Source organism: Giraffa tippelskirchi, chromosome 1, assembly GCF_054371585.1.
Source record: "Giraffa tippelskirchi isolate mGirTip1 chromosome 1, T2T-mGirTip1v1.2.pri, whole genome shotgun sequence".
Classification (NCBI taxonomy): Eukaryota; Metazoa; Chordata; class Mammalia; order Artiodactyla; family Giraffidae; genus Giraffa; species Giraffa tippelskirchi.
The window spans coordinates 56,489,735-56,511,742 of record NC_137275.1 but is presented as its reverse complement, the minus strand read 5'-3'; the positions used below and the strand labels follow the sequence as shown (position 1 = coordinate 56,511,742).

Sequence of the window (22,008 nt, the reverse complement as noted above, 5' to 3'; positions counted from 1 at the left end):
ATAAAGAAAAAGAGCAAGGATGAGACAAATAGAAAATATCCAATTGGCTGGGGCCAAAAGTCACCCTTGATGGGCATGAGAAGGCCTGGACTGGGCTTGGCCTTTATGGACTGGCCAACTGGATACACTGCATGTCTGGTCAAGCAGAACATTTATGAGGACATGGATGTTTTCTAAGTTTTGCTTTGCTAATGTGGCATCCTAGAAAGGAATGTGGATCCTTCTTGGGCCTAGAGCTTTATTTCAACAGAGGCACAGTCCTGTAGGGAAAGAGATCATGACACTGAGAGCTCTGGTTGGCCTCTGGGTCTCCATGTTTCATGGCTTCTGTGCTCACGTTCATACTGTGGTTCTGAAGTAGCAGGGGAAATACAGCTCATAGGCATCATGGAACTGGAGGAACCTGAGAAAGTGGAAGTGTTGCAGCCTGAGGAACACTTTGAGCAGTTTCTGTTTCCAGTCATCAGTGAGGTGCAGGAGGCTACTGTGCCTTGCACTGGAGTGCACAGGAGAGCATATGGACATAATAGGATCAGGTTGTAGGAGATGGACAATAAATTCTCCTAGTAAAAACACAGGTGGAAAGCCTTGGGAAAAGCACTCTGAATTATCTTCAGAATCCAATCGATGGAGTTAAGGGCAGAGTGACAAAAATGTGCAAGAAGGAGGAGAAGGCAAAGGAGATTGCAAAGATGACAGAGACAGATGTTGGCTGATCTAGTCCAGCAGGTAAAGAAAAGCAATTGTTTTGAAGGAAGGTCAGCCATTTATGTCTAATGGATTCTGGTCAAGCAGTGGAGATTGGCTGAGACCCTAAAGAAGCTGAAATCATAGAATTTTTTGTTTCCTCATTTTCTCTCTGTCTACACACTGTCCTCACTTACACTAATGTTCTGCTAGGGTCTGCGGTTAATGACCTCAATATGAGTTGTAACTAACTGTTAAATAATTTTGTTTGAGGAAGTAACTTTGTTTGGAAAATGCCCTCACATATGAGAATTAGTGATAAAGACTCTTTCAGGAATAAGAGAAGCTGCAAGCTTCCTGTAAGGAATCTTGCAGTAGCTACATTTGTTTCTGGGCTTTCAGTTATTTCTAAATCTTGAGGTGCTTTGCTCTTTCTTGTGTAACCAGATAGCTCCCAGGAACATTGAGTCTGTCCTGTGCTGTGTGGCTCATGAGACTCAGAGCTGGAGTTCTGTGGTTCTGGAGGTGTCTGCCAAAGGAGCTGTGCTATTTTTGAAAGATGATTTCATGCAGCAACTGCTAAAGAAGCTATACAGGGGACTAGCCTCTTATAGGGAGTGTGAATATGGTTGACTTCGCTAAGACTGATGAATCAGAAGAAGGGGTAGAGGATGGTATTGTATTTTGGGACATTAATTTCTGTGTAAGACCTAAGAAGGAGGTATGTATTTTGTTGAACATTTAAATTTTGTGTGGCACACTATCTGATGTAATCAGTCTGGTCAATTTGTTTTGATAGCCTAACTCAGCTTTTTTGACATGGAAGTTTCCATGTCAAAAGATGGAAAAGTCCTTGTCAATATCGCAATAGGAGATGAGCTCTTGGTATTCTGTTCAAGTTGATATTATACCTTGATACTTTTCAGGGGATTCTGGACGTAAAATGAAAGAGGTATTTGCAAAGGCCCTTGAGAGGCTAGGGAAGAAAAGTGAAGACTATCTGCAATCTGCCCTAACCTGGACAGGGAACAGGTATCTTCAATGTTCCATAAATCACCCAACAATAAATTCATTTGAGTAGCAGACCTGACAATTATGTGAGGTCGTGGTCAAAACTTTACCATGAGGGAAAATATTATTATGGTAATAAAAGTAATTATTTGATTGAAGATAAAAGGATACAAAAATTACTGAAAGTCTAACTAGGGAGGGAAAATAAACATATGCAAATAACAGTATATGAGTGGCATTGATGACAGCACAAGACATTAAGAGGTAAATTGATGATAGTACATAAATTCTCAAATAAGAAACCAGGAACCAGAGTAGTTGATAAAAGAGGTAGAAATGATCAGTGGTCATGAAAACATGGTAGCATATGAAGGAAGAGATCATTCAGGTCAAGAGAATGTATCACATAAGTTAAATAGTTCTTACTACCCTATGTGTACGTGTCAATACCATGTCAAGTATGGTGAAGAATTAATATAGGAACGAGGTACTTTATTGGCCCTCAAAGAGATGATAGTCTAACAAGCAGAGCCAAGACTGATCATGGCTGGTTTCTGGAGTGGTGAAAAGATACAATGAAGGGAAACTTTTAGGTGCATCACTAAAAATAATGTTGGATAAAATAAAGGATGTGCTCAAGTTAATTTTTTTGTTGTTGCACACAAAAGACCGAGTTGGTATAAACTCAACTAAAAATGTTTCCTAAGTTTTAAAAAATTCAGTAACAGGGTTTTACTTAAAGAACATGGAAACAATAGTAATTGAAGGAGTCTTAAAAGCAGTGGCCTGTAAGACTCAGGACACAATACCCCTTTGAGGTGTAAATGACTGTTTTTAGTTTCAATCTTTTAAAAACACTTCCAAGTCAATGACAGCTGTGTTGTAACAAGACATCCTTGTATATATTTGAATTATTTATACTTTTAAACTGATGATGTATAGTGAAGAAAAATCTGCCACATAAACCCCACTACACCCTTCTACAAGGTATGTGTATATAACTGAAAATTTGAGAGTCAGGTTTAGATAGGCTAGACAGCCTTCCTGAGAAGCAACATGTTGAAAGTGGCATTTTAGAAACTTTATTTGGCAAAACAAATTATACAATATTAACATAAGAGCAGGTTACCTGAGAGGAATAACAAAACTTCCTCTAGCAAATAGTAGACCCTCAGGAGATGCAACAGAATAGCACTTGTTGATGCGAAGAAGAGAAGAGAGATAAGTAGGGAAAAATCAGAGTCAATCCTGCCAATGAAGGCATCTAGGTAACCCTGTGTAGACACAGAATCTGTGGGAGTGGACACCGTAGGACAAGCATTGGCTTCCCTGCTTGGCTTGGAGCTGACCCTGAGCACCAGTGAGATCTTAAAGGTGGTATGCAAGGCAAAAATAGTGCACAGAAAAAAATTGGAATGAAAAGAAAAAAGAAAGAAAGGGGGAGGGAAGGAATAAGAAGGGTGTTTGAAAATCCCTGAATGATGAGAATATATAGGAGACCAGCATAGTGCCTGGAAGTATAAAAGACCCAAGATTTCCCATGCATCCATAATTCACTGCTTCTGCGGTTGGGTTCCAGATAAAGAACATGGCTTGAATTTTCACATATGTGAAAAAATACATATACCTGAACACTAGAATCACTCTCAGTGCATCAAGGTGCTATGAGTCATCTGTGAAGAAAGAATGACTGGAGGGGTGGGTGGTAAATTGTTTACACACAATAAAGAAAAAACCCAATGTGTACCTCTTGTCCTAGACTCAATCTATGTCATATGTCCATTGGTGGGAATGACAGAATCTGCTGCATGATTTAAACTGGAATTTCTCAATTTTTTTGGAGAGGATTAAGTGCAAAGTTAAAGTCTCAAAAGTCTGTACACTTCTTTTGCAATGCTACAGTATCAATATTCTTGGATTTATATTGTTCTTATGTTGATTCTTAATCTCCTCCCATCAAAACCTCTTACTGTAAGGTTTTTTAAAATTATTTAAATTTCAGGTGTACAGCATTAGAATTCAATATGTGTATACATTACACAGTGATCACCACTACAAGTCTAGTTACCATCCGTCTTCATACAGTTCACCTCCATCACCCATTTCACTAACCCCTCCAGCCTCCTTCTCCTTAGGAAACCACAATTCTGATACCTGTATCTGAGTTTGCTTTGGGTTTTTTTTATTTGTTCCTTTGGGTTTTTCTTTTGAGATTGGACATATGAATGAAATCACATGGTATTTGTCTTTATCCATCTGATTTATTTCACTTAGCATAATACCTTTGAAGTTCATCCAAGTTGTCACAAGTGGGAGAATTTCATTCTTTTTTTATGGCTGAGTAGTATTTCACTGTATTCTTGGGTTTCCTTGGTGGCTCGGATGGTAAAGAATCTGCCTGCAATGTGGGAGACCTGGGCTCGATCCTTGGGTTGGGAAGATCTCCTGGAGGAGGGCATGGGAACCCACTCCAGTATTCTTGCCTGGACAGAGGAGCCTGGTGGGCTACAGTCCAAGGGGTCTCAAAGAGTCAGACACAACTAAGTGTCTAAGCACACAGCACAGTATTTCACTGTATATATTTGTGCATGCTAAGTCACTCAGTCGTGTCCAACTTTTTGCGACCCCATGGACTGTAGCCCACCAGCCTCTTCTGTCCATGGGGATTCTCTAGGCAAGAACACTGGAGTGGGTTGTCGTGCCCTCCTCCAGGGGATATTCCCGACCCAGAGATTGAAACTGTTGTCTCTTACCTCTCCTGCACTGGCAGACAGGTTATTTACCACTAGAGCCACCTGGGAAGTGTCAGGTATATATATATATATGTATAATGTATCTTCTTTATCCATTTACCTATTGATGGACACTTAGGCTTTTTCCATATCTGACAACTGTAATATATTACAATAAACATAAAGGTGCATCTATCATTTCAATTTAGTGTTTTTATATTATTCAGATAAATACCAAGTGGAAATATGGTAGTTCTATTCTTAATTTTTGAAGAACATCCATACTGTTTTCCGTAGTGGCTGCACCAATTTACAGTCCCACAGCAGTGAGTGTTTCCTTTTCTCCTATCCTCTCTAACATTTGTTATTTTTTTCTCTTTTCAATAATAGCCATTCTGCAAGTAATATCTCATTGTAATTTTGATTGACATTTCCCTAATAATTAGTAGTGTTGAACATCTTTGCATGCCTGTTAGCCATCTTTATGTTTTCTTTGCAAAGTGTCTGTTCAGATTCTCTGTCCATTTTTAAATTATTTTTTATTGAGTTATGTGAGTTTTTAAAGTGTATTTTAGATATCAACCCCATATATAAATAATATATTCTCCCATTCAGTAGGTTGCTTTTTCATTTTGATAACAGTTTGCCTTAACTCTTCAGAAGTTTTTTTTTTTTAATTTATGTATTCCAATGTGCTTATTTTTGCTTTTCCTTTGCCTTTGGAGTGAGATCCACAACGTTACTGCCTATGTTTTTCTCTAGGATTTTTATGATTTCAGATCTTACATTCAAATCTTTAATCTATTTTTAGATCAGGATCTTTCTATGCCACCATCTTGCTCATATGCCTTAATGGAAGTTTTATATACATGTCTATGTAGTATATATGACAAGAATACCTATAAAATATTATATTCAGATTTAATAAATTAGCGCTTTTAATGAAGGTGTTTACAATGTATTAATATAGAGTTCTACATCATTCTTGTATCATTGCTATGAGCAGACTTTTAAAAAAATCAGTTTTATTTTGAAATAATTATAGATTTACAGGAAGTTGCTAAATATAGTACAGAGAGGTGCTAGATATTCTCACCCAGTTTTCCTCAGGGGTTACACCTTACATAACTATAGCAAAATATCAAAGCCAGGAAGTTGACATCAATAAAACATGTGTATATAGTACTGTTACTGTTTTGTCAGATATAGATTTGTGTAACCACTGCATTCAAGATATACAACTGTTCTAGCATTACAAAGACCTACCTTGTGCTACCTTTTTATAATCTTTTACCACCATTCTAACCCTTGGAAATCAAAAATTTTAGTCATTTCCAGTTTTTAGCTATTACAAATAAAGCTATGAATTTGCTATTGCTATGAATATCTGTGTACAGGTTTCTGAGGTGTGCGTGTGTGTGTGTGCATTTTATTAAATCATATTTCAGAGCTGAGGCTGAGGATGGAAATAAACTGTCCAGAGCACTGAACAGATTTTCAAACTTATTTATTTTTACTTACTCTCCTGTGCTATTTTTTCCTGATTCTATATTAACTGAGAACAAACCATTCTGTGGAAAGTGTAGAAAAGTAATGATTATATATTTGATTTCTTCTTGACAAAATGTTGATTTCACAATAATATTGGCTTAAAGACTTGATTGTTTTTAGCATTATGTCTGCACATTGATTCACTCAGTTATTCACAAAAACTAATGTTTGAGTACCCACTAGCTACCAGGCCTGGTGCTGAGTGTTGAGCAAGGTGCCTTGTCCACAGGGGCTTTTACTAAATATTATGTTTGTAGCATAGAGGTAGCTTGCTCTTTGTTAGCTAGTATTAACAGTTTTTTTTTGTTTTTTTTTTTTTTTTTTTTTTTTATAAATTTATTTATTTTACTTGGGGGCTAATTACTTTACAATATTGTAATAGTTTTTGCCATACATTGACAAGAATCAGCCATGGGTTTACATGTGTTCCCCTTCCTGAACCCCCCACCCACCTCCCTCCCCCTCCCATCCCTCTGGATCATCCCACTGCCCCGGCCCCGAGCCCTTGTCACATGCATCGAACATGGAATGGTGCTCTGTTTCACATATGACAATACACATGTCTCAATGCCATTCTCCCAGAACGGCCCACCCTCACCTTCTCCCTCAGAGTCCATAAAATTGTTCCATGCATCTGTGTCTCTCATTCTGTCCCGCATATAGGGTTATCGTTACCATCTTTCAGATTCCATATATATGCATTAGTATACTGTATTGTTGTTTTTCTTTCTGGCTTACTTCACTCTGTATAATGGGCTCCAGTTTCATCCATCTCAGTAGAACCGGTTCAAATGTATTTTTTTTAATGGCTGAGTAATATTCCATTGTGTATATGTACCACAGCTTCCTTATCCATTCATCTGCTGATGGACATCTAGGTTGCTTCCATGTCCTGGCTATTGTAAACAGTGCTGCGATGAACATTGGGGTACACGCGTCTCTTTCAATTCTGGTTTCCTCGGTGTATATGCCCAGCAGTGGGATTGCTGGGTCATATGGCAGTTCTATTCCCAGTTTTTTAAGGAATCTCCACACTGTTCTCCATAGTGGCTGTACTAGTTTGCATTCCCACCAACAGTGTAAGAGGGTTCCCTTTTCTCCACACCCTCTCCAGCATTTATTGCTTGTAGACTTTTGGATAGCAGCCATTCTGACTGGTGTGAAAAAGAAATAAAAGGAATACAGATAGGAAAAGAAGAAGTAAAACTCTCACTGTTTGCAGATGACATGATCCTCTACATAGAAAACCCTAAAGACTCTACTAGAAAATTACTAGAGTTGATCAATGAATATAGTAAAGTTGCAGGATATAAAATTAACACACAGAAATCCCTTGCATTCCTATACTCCAATAATGAGAAAACAGAAAGAGAAATTAAGGAAACAATACCATTCACCATTGCATCAAAAAGAATAAAATACTTAGGAATATATCTACCTAAAGAAACAAAAGACTTATATATAGAAAACTATAAAACACTGATGAAAGAAATCAAAGAGGACACAAACAGATGGAGAAATATACCGTGTTCATGGATTGGAAGAATTAATATAGTGAAAATGAGTATTCTACCCAAAGCAATCTACAGATTCAATGCAATCCCTATCAAGCTACCAATGGTATTTTTCACAGAACTAGAACAAATCATCTCACAATTTGTATGGAAATATAAGAAACCTCGAATAGCCAAAGCAATCTTGAGGAAGAAGAATGGAACTGGAGGAATCAACCTGCCTGACTTCAGACTCTACTACAAAGCCACAGTCATCAAGACAGTATGGTACTGGCACAAAGATAGAAATATAGATCAATGGAACAAAATAGAAAGCCCAGAGATAAACCCACGCACATATGGACACCTTATCTTCGACAAAGGAGGCCAGAATATACAATGGAGAAAAGACAATCTCTTTAACAAGTGGTGCTGGGAAAACTGGTCAACCACTTGTAAAAGAATGAAACTAGAACACTTCCTAACACCGTACACAAAAATAAACTCAAAATGGATTAAAGATCTAAACGTAAGACCAGAAACAATAAAACTCCTAGAGGAAAACATAGGCAAAACACTCTCCGACATAAATCACAGCAGGATCCTCCATGACCCACCTCCCAGAATATTGGAAATAAAAGCAAAAATAAACAAATGGGACCTAATTAAAATTAAAAGCTTTTGCACAACAAAGGAAACTATAAACAAGGTGAAAAGACAGCCCTCAGAATGGGAGAAAATAATAGCAAATGAAGCAACAGACAAACAATTAATCTCAAAAATATACAAGCAACTTCTGCAGCTGAATTCCCGAAAAATAAATGACCCAATCAAAAAATGGGCCAAAGAACTAAACAGACATTTCTCCAAAGAAGACATACAGATGGCTAACAAACACATGAAAAGATGCTCAACATCACTCATTATTAGAGAAATGCAAATCAAAACCACAATGAGGTATTAACAGTTTTAAATTTTAGTTTAGAAAGTGTTTATTCAGAGTTAATGTGGCTGCTATAATAATATTTATATGCATATTCCTAATTTAAATTTTCTGAAAGATTTGTGTTAATATATGTTGCTTTATCTTGGGAAAGCAATTGCTGAGCATGCAGACACAAATACACAATGTAATTTTGCAAGGCATGCAATTCAGGACTTTTCCCAAACGGGTGAAGTTCAGAAGGACTTTTATGTGTAGCTTGTTCACAAATTAATGATTTCTTCTGCTTATTCTGTGTCCCTTTCTCCCCAAAGCATGAAAAATTAATCAACCATCCACAGAGTACCAAAAGAATTTCTACAGATCCACTCGGTAAGGAATATTTGCTGTGTCCTCATTATGCTGGCACTCTTTTCTTCTTATATTTTATATTTTATGTGAATCAGAAAAAACAGAAAACTTTGCTATTAACAATAATTTATTAAATAATCATTTCTTATCAGCCAAATAAATGAGTTTTCCTTTATAAGTCATGCACATATGAACAAAATTCTTACATGGAGATGTAGTTACACTTCCATTAAAGTCTATAAGAAATATGAATTCTACTAAGTACTGTTCAACTAAGGTAACTAGCAATTGCTTTATTTGGTAAACAAAGTACTATGGTTTGTTCTGAAATGTTGACCATTAGGTTTTGAATCTTAAAATAGATTTTAAATAGAGGTATATATAGAGGTATGAAACCACAGGAGAAATATAAAATTTGATTGCGGTTATGCCTAATCCAGCTACATAACAATGACTCACACTTCAGAATGTGACACTTTTATTCTATTTTAGTCTCTGAAACAATTCATTTTGTGATGATAATAATTACTATTGTGACAATTTATTGGTCTTCAAAAGATATCAATGAATGTGTCTTGACTATTGTGTCAGTCTCCCAACTGATGGCGTAACATTTCATTTAGGGGTTATCTTTGTGGAGTTGTATAAAAACTTCACAAGCTTTGCTGAATTAAATTAGAAGTAAGTAGGATGGGCATAAACCTTAGCATTATATACTCTCTCAGAGGCAATAAAATTGATATTTTCAGTGAGAGAGTAAAAACAAAACATAAAACACGAAAGCCAAAATCCCCAAAACCAAACGAAAAATCCCCACTAAAACAACAATAGTAGTAGATGAAAACCCAGCAGGTTGATAATGTTAACTTTTGAAGAACTTGGTGTTCAAATAAAAGCTCTCCCACTCTCACTGGTAACAATCACCAGAGTGGACAAGGGTATAGTGATCTTTCTTAAGTGTACCAGGGAGTCCTAGATTGTTATACAATGTGGTCTTGCATGGCCAATGGCATCTGAGCTGCTGCAGGAGGATGGTAGATGAGGTTAGAGCAGGATAAAATTATAAACAGCTTTAAATGCTAAGTTGAGAAGTTTAGACAATGAAGGAGGCCACAAGAGATGTATTAACAAGGAATGAACAAGATCAGGTTAGACTTTGAAAACTTCCCTTTGTTAGTTGTGTAGGAGACTAAAGTCAGCCTACACTGATAGCAGGGGTATGAGTTATAACCCTGGTTCTTGTAGTTTTCCAGAAAAAAGAGGTAGGACATGATTGAATCCATAAGACTGTAAAGTGGGAGAAACATCTGAGGTATGATTACAGTTAGAGCCAATGAAACTTGAGTATAGGTGATAAGATATAATAGGCTTTGAGAAACTGGGATAATCTTATGTGTGTTAGTATACGAAGCTGAGTGGTCCCATTTACTAAGATAGTGAATAGAGTGAAGGATCAGGTAGAGGGAAGGAAAAACTAAAGTTGATTTCAATTTTAGTAATGTGGAATTTGAATTGGCTATACTATAAACTGGTAAAGATAACCAGGAGATGAATATTGCAGATGAGTGTGGGCTTGGTTTCAAACCATCACAATAAAGCAAATATCATGATAAAGTCACATGAATTTTTGGGTTTCCTAGTACATATAAAAGTTACATTTACATTATACTGTAGTCTAAGTGTGCAATACAATTATGTCTAAAAACTAATGTACATACCTTAAAAATACTTCACTGCTAAAAAAAATGCTGACCATTGTCTGAGCCTTCAGTGAGACATAATATTTTTACAAAAGTAACATCAATGATCACAGACCACAGATCCCCATACCAAATAAAATAATGGAAAATTGGAAATACTGTGAGAATGACCAAAATGTGACACAGAGACACAAAGTGAGCAAAGATGTTGGAAAAATGGCACTCATAGATTTGCTTGACCCAGAGTTGCCACAAATCTTCAATTTGCAAACAACAACAACAAACAATGCAGCATCCATGAAGGGCAATAAAGCAAAGCACAAGAAAACAAGGTGTGCCTGTACTGGGATTTAGGAAAACAGAGTTAAAGATGAAGATACACTACATCTGGAATATTTTACATAGAGAAGATGGTTACAGCAGTTGGTGAATTTCAAGGGGAGGGGCAGAAATAGAAGGGGCCTGAGGTAGGAAGCAGTAATTCAGCACAATTAGGAAGAAGAAAGTCAGCACAGAGGGAAGAGAGAGAAAAGAGGAACACCAGGGCGGGCCATGGAACCCAAGGGAAGGAGTAAAATGCTCTGTGGAAGTTGGAGGAGATGCAGACTAAGCATCAATTGCTATAAGTAGTATCTAGGAGGGCTCTAGAAAGATTGGAAAGAAAAGTTTAAACAGTTTTAAAAGAGGATATCAATATCCTGTGATAAACAATATGGAAAAGAATATGAAAAATAATGTATATATATATACCTGAGTCACTTTGCTGCACAGTAGAAATTAACACATCATTGTAAATCAACTAAAATAAAATAAATTTTTAAAAAAGAGGCTATATAACCCCAAAGCAAGGGCCTAGGAAAGAGTTAATACTGATGGATTTAAGGCATCAAATTTACGTTAGGCACGAAAAGGTTTTACGGAAAAGGAAGGAGAGAGAGAGGCTGGGAGCTAGAAACAGTAGGAAAAACAAGGAAAAGGAAAGCCTAAGAGTGCTTGTGGGAAGCCTGGAAAGAACTTGATGGAAGAGTGGTTAAGGAAATGGTGTGAAGGGAAATTATTTGATGAAAAACACTGTGGGGATGGCACCCATCAAGCACGGTGGAGTGAGATTCTGTAAGAAAGTGATTTTGAAATGAAAGTGAGATTATGAGAACTCAGGTCAAATGGCTTTGGGGAAAGTTAGGAGGAAGAGCCGCTGGTTAAGTGAAACACATAAGAGTGAGGTTGAGACGTGAGGATGGTAGAAAAGTCAGTGCTGTGGACGATTTTAAATTGAACTCAGGAAACAGACTTTTTAATGAATTTGTAAGCTGCTAAAGACTTAAAATGTGTGCAAAACATAGAACTTGAGGATCACATTCTGTTTCTTTCATAACCTGGGATATCCCAGTAGTTGATTGCCATGTAAGTAAGACAGAATTGATGGCTGACAAATTGAGAACACTGAAAGCTAAAGAGGACAGCAGATTTTAAGGAGGATGCAAGCCCATTATTGACATATAGAGCTGATCGTTACAGGCAGTATGTGTTCAGAGGCAGACGTGATGGAATGGTGTGGGCATCAAAGGACTTGCTGTATTAGCAATGGGGCAAGAAGCGTATTAAGCAGAAGCAAAGGAATGAAAACTGTGGAGGTTTAGGGGGTACCAATAATACTGAGCAGGTGAAGCCAAGGAGACAGAATAATTCTTGCTGGTGATGAAACGTAAGGATTGGCCATGAAAGTCAGTTTCTAATACGGAGTCATCACACAGGTCAGTGATGTTGACAGGACTTAGAAAGGAGGAGGTCAGAGGTGCAAATAGTTATCAACAGGATTGTTGATGACAGTGCCTGACAATGGCAAGAGATAGATGATGCAGTCAGGGAGAAGAAGGCCTACCCATGTAGCATGGGCATTAAAATGAATATATCGCAGGAAGGAAGCAGAATGTTGGTATGAAAGTGACAGTGGAGAGGATGGATGTGTTGGCTCCATTTCCTGAGTAGCTTTCACAGAAAAGTGGTATGATTTATAGTGTAAAAGCAGGTGCAATCTATGTGAGGAGGTAGATAGAATCAAGTAAAAGGTGGCAGACAGAGAGCTCTTTTCTGACACCAAACCAGGGAAACTGGTGCAGACTTCTGCATGAGTGGGAGAAAGTGGCTGTGATGCAGGTTAGAACTTACATAAGGAAGGAGAGAGATGGTGGGGTCTGAGGGGTTTTCTGAGAGTGAGGGCTACACAATAAAATAAGTAACAACAACAATAGAAAATTGGAATCATATATTTAAGTGGTAGATAGGAGTCACAGGGTAAGGGAAAGGGTAAGCTGAACATATAGGATATATTCATAGATGTTTATGGTTCTAAATAGTCCAGAAGCCAAGGGAAGGACATGCAATGGACCTTCTATAGAACTCATCTTTGGAGAGTGGCTCTTGATGAGTTTGTGCGTGTGTGTGTGTGTGTGTGTGTGTGTGTGTGTGTGTGTGTGTGTGTGTGTATGTATGTATGTCTGTAGTTGGGGAACTGGGGTGTGAGGATTGCCTAACTGCTGCTATAATTTATGTATTAGGTTAGCACTAATTAAGAGAAGTATTTTTTTTTTTTTTGAGAAGTATTTTTTGAACCTAAAAATGTCTTTTAACATAGTGCTATTCAAATGTGGTTGGGGACCTCAGTATCGGTATCACGTGGGTGCTTGTTAAAAATGCTGTTTTGCCCATATCTTAGTCTTATTTAGACTACCTAGGGTGGGGACGTGAGCACCATGTTAACAAGCTCTCCTTGATCTCAAGGAAGTTAACATTGGAGAAGCATTTCTAACCCTCTGCAATAGGTGGTTCCCTCAGAAGAAGATCCCAAAGGCTCTCAGCTGTCTGTTTGGGTGGGACAACATCTTTCTGCTACTGAGAGGCCAAACCAGAGACTGAGTAGGTTGCCTGTGAACAGGTGGAGGGTTGGATGAGCCCACCCCCCAGGAAAGGGTTCTAACTCTGAGTGTCCCCCGTGTGCCTGGCAGAAGCCCTGTGGGACAATTTGCTCTACTGGCTGGCGGACGAGCTCTCAGAGGAGAACGCCCTGTGTCTCTCCTCCTCACTCCCTCTTCGCCGCAGCACCATTCAGCTCATCAAACTGAAGAACCCTGATGATCTCACAGAGCAGACCCATGAACTTCTTTGTTTTTGGAAAAGATCACTCCCAAATTCCACTGACAAACTTCGCCTCCTGGCTCGCCATCTACGCAAGATCGGCAGGAATGATCTTGCAGAAGAGCTCAAATTCAAGTGGGAAAATAAAGTGTTCACTGAACCACAGCAGTGGTCTGAGGTGGCCGAATTAAGCCCCACTACTCTTGCTTTAGCCCTAGAAAAAGGGTCATAGTTGGTTTGAAGATGGTTTCTGTCAACATTTTATTAGCAGTTTCCCAGTAATGTTGTTTGAAGTGAACTGTTTGATAGATGCAATATTGAGACAAGCAGAGAAGCACTAATCAGACAATAAAAAGCATCTGCGGGTTTGAGTCCTTGCTCAGGGTTCAGTGATGTATTTCTGCGAGCAAGATTAATAAGCCAAACTTAACAGCATTTGTAATAGAGTTTGCCCTGTGTATATTTTAATAGCTGAGGTAACTTGTTAAGTGTAAAGGAAAGGCAATACATACATATATATATATATATATATATATATATATATATGATATACAGAATTCCTTCATATTATTATCTACATAAAAGTAAACTAGTCACTCAGAACTCCAAGTAGCTAATTCACATTCTATGTATACTGTGGAGCCCACAGGTAACAATGTAAAATAAATTAGGCTGCAGAAGCCTGATGTTGATGATAGAAAATCACTTTTAAAAAACAGTCAAGGTTGAAATAAATTAAAAATAGACTTAACACTCCAGCCATTGACTGCCACAAATTTTTAGTAAGATACAGCCTAGAATCTGGAAAGCCTCATATTTTATTATTAGTGAAGTGAGGCAGCAGAGAGATGATGGAATAGTGATGTCTTTTGCACAGACTTAGGAAAACAACCTGCTACTAAAACAGTTTGACAGAAACCTTATTACATAAGTCCTATAGGGTCATTATTTTTTTAAAAAAACTGCCTTAAAAAGGAAAAAACTAAAAGAAAAAATAGTAATAATTACCTAAGCCGCTCCATCATTGATAATCCCTGTTAACATTTGTGTTTACACTTTGAGGCTTTGGTAACCCTATGCACTTTAGCTCCCAAAGCAGTGTGACATGATGGTTCATTAGATTCATAATGCCAATTCACTAATGGAAGACCATAGGGCCTTGGATTGCAAATAACTATTAGTTTCGATTTTGGGAACAGCTGAAAATTAATGAAATTATATGAAAAAATTAAACATTTATATGGTTCTCATATTTAAAGACAGGATCTCATTCTATAAATTAACTTAAGATATCTGTATGGTTACATGTTAAGAAAGAGAGAAGTCCAATTTTCAAACACATTCCTATCAAGAAACGTTATAACAGTCAGGATTTTTTATTATTTTTACATGTTTCCAGAAAAGTACAATATTTTTCATGTGCTCTGGGAATGAAGGAAACAGACTGAAATGTTCATTTTTTTTTTTGACTACAAAATAACAGAAGAGTCAAGAAAATTAGATTTGCCTCTTATTCCACCACTAGAGATTACTATTATGAAAATATTTTCTTCCAGTTTTCTTTTTTCCTCAAAGGAAACATTTTTACTTCTATTTATACAGATGCATCAATATATAAATACACGTATGTGCATGCATATGCACACTCGCATGCTAATACACACAAATCTCTTCACACATAGAGTCTTACTCACCCGCCTCCTTCTCACTCATACACATCTCACACACCCTCTCTATATCCTCACACCCCCACAAGGATACTCACTCATATAAATGCACACATCCCCTCCCACACACCTGTCACAAACATGTCTGCCCCTTACAGGAACAAAAACTCTCATCCACCTGTACATTCTCACATGCGTTCACACACTCACACACAAACAGCCTCCCACACTAACACACTTTTTCATATACAACGCCCTACCATAGACAACCTCACACACATACCACCTCAGATCCACTTGTGCACTTTCACACACGTGCTTTCACAAACGCATCCACACCTCCCTCCCACAACTCATACACACACACGCTCATTAACATTCATGCCCCACAGATACACACACAAATACACCATCTCACGTTACCTGTATACCTTCACATCCACACTCACACTTACCCACCTGCACTCTCTCTCCCGTACACATAAATTCCTTTACATTCATAACCTCACAGGCACACATCCCTTCACACACTGTGACACAAATTTTTCCCTAGAATTAAAAAGCTTGCATATTATTGCAACGGTATAATAATATAAGGTACATAAAGAACAAAATGGGTCTTCTCTGTAACCCCTCCCCTCCCTTTGGTAATCAGAGGAATCACCAGTCCCATGTATGGCGTGTGTGCCATACCCACACCCTACCCTGTGCGCCTGTGCTCTATCTGGTGGGCTGACCTGTAAGGCCCACAGCCATGACACTTTGGCTTCATGGTTAACAGGGAGCCCCAATGGGAGGCTGGGAGGATGGAGGAGAATGAGTTAAATGTTCCCTTTCTTCCTCCCTTGAATTCACTGCAGCCAGGCTGCATCTTCACTCAAGGGCCACTGACCCTCTCCTCTATGAACAGCTCTCTCCTGGCACTGGGAGCCTCTCCTGCTCATGTCTCATCAGGTCTGGGGTAGTAACAACTCTATTGCATCACTGTCCCTTGTGGTCCCCCACACCCTGCCCAGGCTTTTAAGACAAAGCCTCCTCTAATTATCCTAATTTGAGTGTGTCATATATTTCCTACTGAGATCCTGACTGATATTTCTTACAGCAACTTTTTCTTTTTTTTGCAGAATGGGGACCATATATTATATATAGTTTTAAATGTTATTGCCTTTTATTAAATTATGAGCATTTTCCAATGTCTTTAAATGTTTTAATAACTATCTCACTTCACAGTCATAGCATAATTTTAGTATTATCCATTTTTTAAAAAATTTAAAAAGTGGACTAATACAGTATATATTCTTTTATGTCTGGCCTTTGGATTCAAATTAACTTTGTTGAAATTCATCCATGTTGTTTGTGTGGCAATAGTTTGCTCCTTCTCATTAATAAACACTATTCCATTATATGCAGATACTATAAGTTACATATCCATTTCACTGTAACTAGGCATTTCAGTAGATTCCAGTTTGCACCTCTCATGAACAGGGTTTTTATTAACTTTCTGTAGATATCTATTGGTGAATATATATATTAATTTCTTCTAAGCATGTACTTAAGAGGACTATAATTGGTTACCCTAATTCATTTATCCTTTCTTCTCTTGCTGGATATTCAGATGATTTCCTTCTTTTCAAAAAATGATGCATGATCAGGTTCTACATGTGTATATAAATTATTTCATTAGGATACATTTTTGGAAATGGGATTACTTACTAGGAATACTTTTAAGGCTCTTGATACACATTGCTAAGTTGCCATTTATATTCTAATTGTCAGGTTATGAAGATTCATAGGAAAATAGTATATTTAATATAAATTTATATAAATTAACCACTTTGATTAATAAATTTATTAATTAATCACATTTATATTAATTTATATAAATTAATCACTTTGAGGTGAATAACATGAAATTCTACATCCTAGGTAAGCCTTTGGATTGTCTTTAATTGCTCTGTTGGAAAAAAGAGATATCGGCTTAAATCTCTTACAATATTTCTTCTACAAATAAATAGATCATATCCTACTGTGATTGCCAGTTTAAAAAAAAGTATATGAAGGGAAGTAATATAGCATGCATGGGCAGATTCCAGGATGTCAGAGACCTTAGCAAATACAGCTAATTTTCAATGAAAAAATGTTAAATCCATTTATTCAGTATATATGTACTACTGAATACAACAAACCCTGGGTCAGGCAATCTGTTTAATGCCAGGAGTACAGAAACAGAGTAAGAGACAGTCCCCTGGGTTATGATTTATGGGTTAAAAAAAAAAAAAAAAAACAAGGAATGAGATCAATATATTGTTCATTGCCTATAATGAACCAGGCTCTTTTGGCTTAGTCTTTTACAAGTATTTACTTCTATGATTCTTCCAATTCCCCAAAAGGAAGGTACACAGCCCAGTTTTACGAGAGAAAATGAGATTTTAAAGACTGGGTGCCTTCATTAATGTCACAATTGAGTGACATAGGATCCAAAGGTAGGTTGTTGGCTTGGCTCCTACCACATCATGCTGCTACTAACCTAAGGAGAATAAAGAAGGGAAATGGATATATCTATTTTTTCCTAAACTTTCTCTATTCCTACTTCTCATTTTGCAAAACAATATTTCTAATTCATATCAGTGGTACAAACAGATACCAGTTTCAAGGATGGGAATGGGAAAAGGGTCGGGAGGTGGGATGGGTTATGATTATTGATATGCGTCCCAGCTCAGTTAGTTAAATGTTTTCTTAGACTTAAGAGACTGACAGATTAGGATAATATTGCATATTGACCTAACACAAACTGTTGATGCCCAAATATTGGGCTATTTGCAGTAGATATCAGTAATCACCAATAGTTAGAGCCATATTAAAATAACTAGCTATTCAGACAATAGAAAGCCCTTGAAAATAGTGGCTGCAAAACAAGACCATTTAGCAATGAGGTCTTGGGCATCATTGCTGTGTACAGAATGAGGACTTCATCTAAGGTACATAGGCTCCCTGAATTTAAAAAAAGCAGCAGTTCAGAAGAAAGGAAAGTGTCAAGTGAGGTCAAAATAGTGGCTGACACAGGTCTTGGGTTTCCCCTGTAGCTTAGTCAAGCTAGCTTCTTGTCCCTAACCTCATCCGTGTGCCCCTGGACTATGTCAAAGGGTTTTGACTGACTTCACATCCTTAAGCCTCCACTTGCCATTCTCTTTCATGTCCTCCATTGGCACTTTCAATTTTCTCCACTCTGCATTTATTACCTAATATACTAAATAATTTATACTTCAATTATAGTTATTATACCTCCACCTTAGCGCATGTTATTCAAGGGTCAGGGAGCTTGTCTCTTTTGTTCACTGATATAATTTTATTACACAGAACTCTGTCTGGCACTTATTGAATGTGTCTCTGTTTTGGTATCCTTATTTTACAGATGAGAAAACTGCAGTTCAGGGTTGCAGAGATACCCAGTCAGTGGTAGAGCCTGGATCAGAGCCTAGATGATTCTGTTTTCAAAGTCCTTTTTCCTTTGCTTCCAACTTTTTGCCCTTGACTCCCTTGCCCCCTTCCCCTCCATAGCCCTCTCTCTTCCATAACCTAGGGTAAAATTTTTCCAGTCTCCTGAACCACCAAGACTCAGTTAATTGTCCTTGGCAGCCTTAAGACTTAGGTCTAGTTATAGCACCTATACCCTGTTGTATTTTCCTATTTATCTGTTTTTTTTCTACGAGCCTATAAGTTTCTTGAGGGAAGAGACTGAGTTTTGTTCATCACGGAATTCCAGTACCCTGCACAGGTCCCAGAACATAGTAGGAACTCAGTAAGTCTCTGCTGAATTAATGCATGAATCATATCTATACACTGTCATGCTTGGGCCCTCTTCCTGTGCCATCTTCCTTCTGGAAGCAACAGAGTTGGGGCCAATGTTTTGTCTGTAAAGGTAAAATTTAGATCAGACTCTGCTTTGTCATTCATCAAGCTGGCATAACTGACACAGATGAAACAAGTTGAAAAGTTATCAGGATTCAATATTTCTTCACTAAATATATTGCAGCTGTAAAGTGTCCTCTTTGAGTGACTTCTGCTTTCCTACATACTAAGAAACTTTGTTATCCAAAATCACAGACTATCAGAAACTTTGCTGTTTGAAATCATATCAGTAAGAAGGAAATATCTCTCTCTTGCCTGAAGGATGTAAGTCACTTTGACACAGAAAAATGGTCTCAATTGACCACCTGAGTGCAGAGCCTCCGATAAAGGGTTTCTGGGTACAGCATTGCACCTCTGTCTCAGCGTTAGTGTTTCCAAGGAAACAGGACTGTAGGTGCACTCTGCAGTGCAGACCTGATGTTGATCTCTTTCAACAAGCTGTTTTGCTTTGAGTCTATCAAAACACTCAACTCCACCCTATACCCATGACCTAAAATAACCCTGTCTTTGCCTTTCCTCAGTGAGACACCACTGTTCCTTCAGTGTGTCATTGCAATGAGACAATCAACCCAACTTTGTTGAACTTTAAGTGGGTGCATGGTGGTCCTAGGCTGTTCGGGCTACAGCACATCCATGCTTCTGTGCTCTAATCCAGTAGTTCTCAAATTAGCTGCATGTTAGAATCAGCAGGAGGTGCCTGGACCCATTCTGAGACGTCTTGATTGAAGTAATTTTGAATGAGTTCTAGGAATCAGAATTTTAAAGTCCCTCAGTTGATTCTACAGCCAAGGCTAAGAATTATTCTTGTAGCCAAATGGACCTAAACAAATCTGGAATGGGTATTAAAATTCAGTTTCATAGGACCACAGCTCAGTTGCCTAAGTCAGAAATTTTGGCTACAGACCTGAAGAATCTATATTCTCAGTGAATATCTCAAGTGATGTTTACATACAGGGAAGCTGAAGGACACTGCCCATTCTATATAATTCCTGCTCAAAGTACTCTCTCAATTATTATTTTCATTTATCATGGTTAGCACAGACCCTAGAGTAACATAGGAGGAAAAGAGAAGAAAACAGAGCAAGCTGTGTGCTGTGATAGATATAAAAGACTTTTTTATCTTAGTTTATAGTCTTTTGAGACAATTCATCTGTTCACAAGACTAGGCAGGGTGGCATCAGGAATTGAGGCAGGAAATTGGGACAACTGGGAAAGAGGAACATTTCATCCAGAGGAACCAAATATTGAGTTTTACTCATCTGTGTTACCAGGAACAGTCATGCCAAAATCACAGAGATAAACTGACTCCCCTGAAAGCTGAGTATTGTACACCTTTAAATCTGGTTCTATTGATAGACTACACACCCAATCATACACTGTGAATTAGTATTTTTGATCTTTTCTCTCATTTTAAGGAGCAGATTTATATTTCATTTTAGTAGGTGTGCTAAAAAGTTTAAATGAACTATATTATATTCTTTGTAGACATCTTTTTGGCCATTTTTATACATGCTAAAGACCTCAAAAATTTTAAATAACCCAGGACTTAATCCACTTGAAAAGCCATGTCTGTGCCAGACAAGCTGAAACTTAAAAAAACAGTCACTGCAAATGCCTAGATGCCACCACAAGAGGGCCTCTGTATCTCAGATAAAACTAAGGAAATGCTCAAGACTTTACAGAGAAAACTCTTCATACTGTCAAATAATTGTTTTGCATGATACTTTGAAAGTATTTGTTATAAGCCATTTTGAAGCATAAACTCATTCATGATCAGTATATTGTTAGTGTAATATTACATCCTTTAGTGGCTAAATTATGCTCTAATATTCTGAAATGTCTAATTCTCATTTGATATAAAGAAACAAAATATATAAAGACTCTTGCATTATAGAGACCTTTATGTTACATTGTATCTTCTGTTTCTTCAGTCAATGCAATAGACATGAGAGTGCAATCTATTACTGATCATAGGAAATGATGTAATTTCTCTGAAATTATCTGGGAATAAATTTTAAAAGTATAAACTATTAAAAGCATTACAGAGTATGTGTATTTTTGACTCACACTTCACTTTCAAATAAATGTGATTAAATTATTTGGTTTCTAAATAATTACCTTCTTGCTTCTGAAATATTTTGAATAAAGTGTTGTTATGGTTGGCCAGCAAATAAAAATGGGCTACATATATTCAGAGTAGATTTCTGAATTAAGATTATTTAAAAATAATCAAATAATATTTTCAAGATGTTTTGGCTGCAATTTTAAAATAATGAATTTCTGGGATTAAATTATAAAAAATGATGAATATTACCCCTTCCACAAAGCATCACAAAACACAGTGGGACAGCCATAGAACAGCCCTTGAACATAAAGAAAAAATGGGCATGACAGCTGAAAATAATCAAACTGCAAAGACGACCACTAAAATGTAACTGATTGTACTAAAATATTTGCCACTTCTCTCTGTGGAAAGGCAGTGAATTCCTGCCCCATTGTTTTTACTCTTGGTCATATAATTTAGAGTACCCATTCAGCAGTGGCCACAGGACTGGAAAAGGTCAGTTTTCATTCCAATACCAAAGAAAGGCAATGCCAAAGAATGCTCAAACTACCGCACAATTGCACTCATCTCACACACTAGTAAAGTAATGCTCAAAATTTTCCAAGCCAGGCTTCAGCAATACGTGAACCATGAACTTCCAGATGTTCAAGCTGGTTTTAGAAAAGGCAGAGGAACCAGAGATCAAATTGCCAACATCCGCTGGATCATCAAAAAAGCAAGAGAGTTCCAGAAAAACATCTACTTCTGCTTTATTGACTACGCCA

General features: G+C 37.5%; 2 protein-coding genes across 4 annotated transcripts in view; one reads left to right on the top strand and one right to left on the bottom strand.

Moving 5' to 3' along the window:
• The window catches only part of DTHD1 (death domain containing 1), an 81,459-nt gene extending 67,481 nt beyond the window's left edge, over nucleotides 1–13,978 (top strand). For both annotated transcript variants that reach the window (XM_081528387.1, XM_081528297.1), the window contains 2 exons: nucleotides 8,732–8,789; nucleotides 13,474–13,978. In XM_081528387.1, the coding sequence (XP_081384513.1) occupies nucleotides 8,732–8,789; nucleotides 13,474–13,835 (420 nt within the window). In that variant the 3' untranslated portion in view covers nucleotides 13,836–13,978. The remainder of the gene's footprint in view (nucleotides 1–8,731; nucleotides 8,790–13,473) is intronic.
• ARAP2 (ArfGAP with RhoGAP domain, ankyrin repeat and PH domain 2) overlaps nucleotides 1–22,008 on the bottom strand; it is a 795,317-nt gene that overhangs the window by 290,620 nt on the left and 482,689 nt on the right. The gene's annotated exons all lie outside the window — the stretch shown is intronic.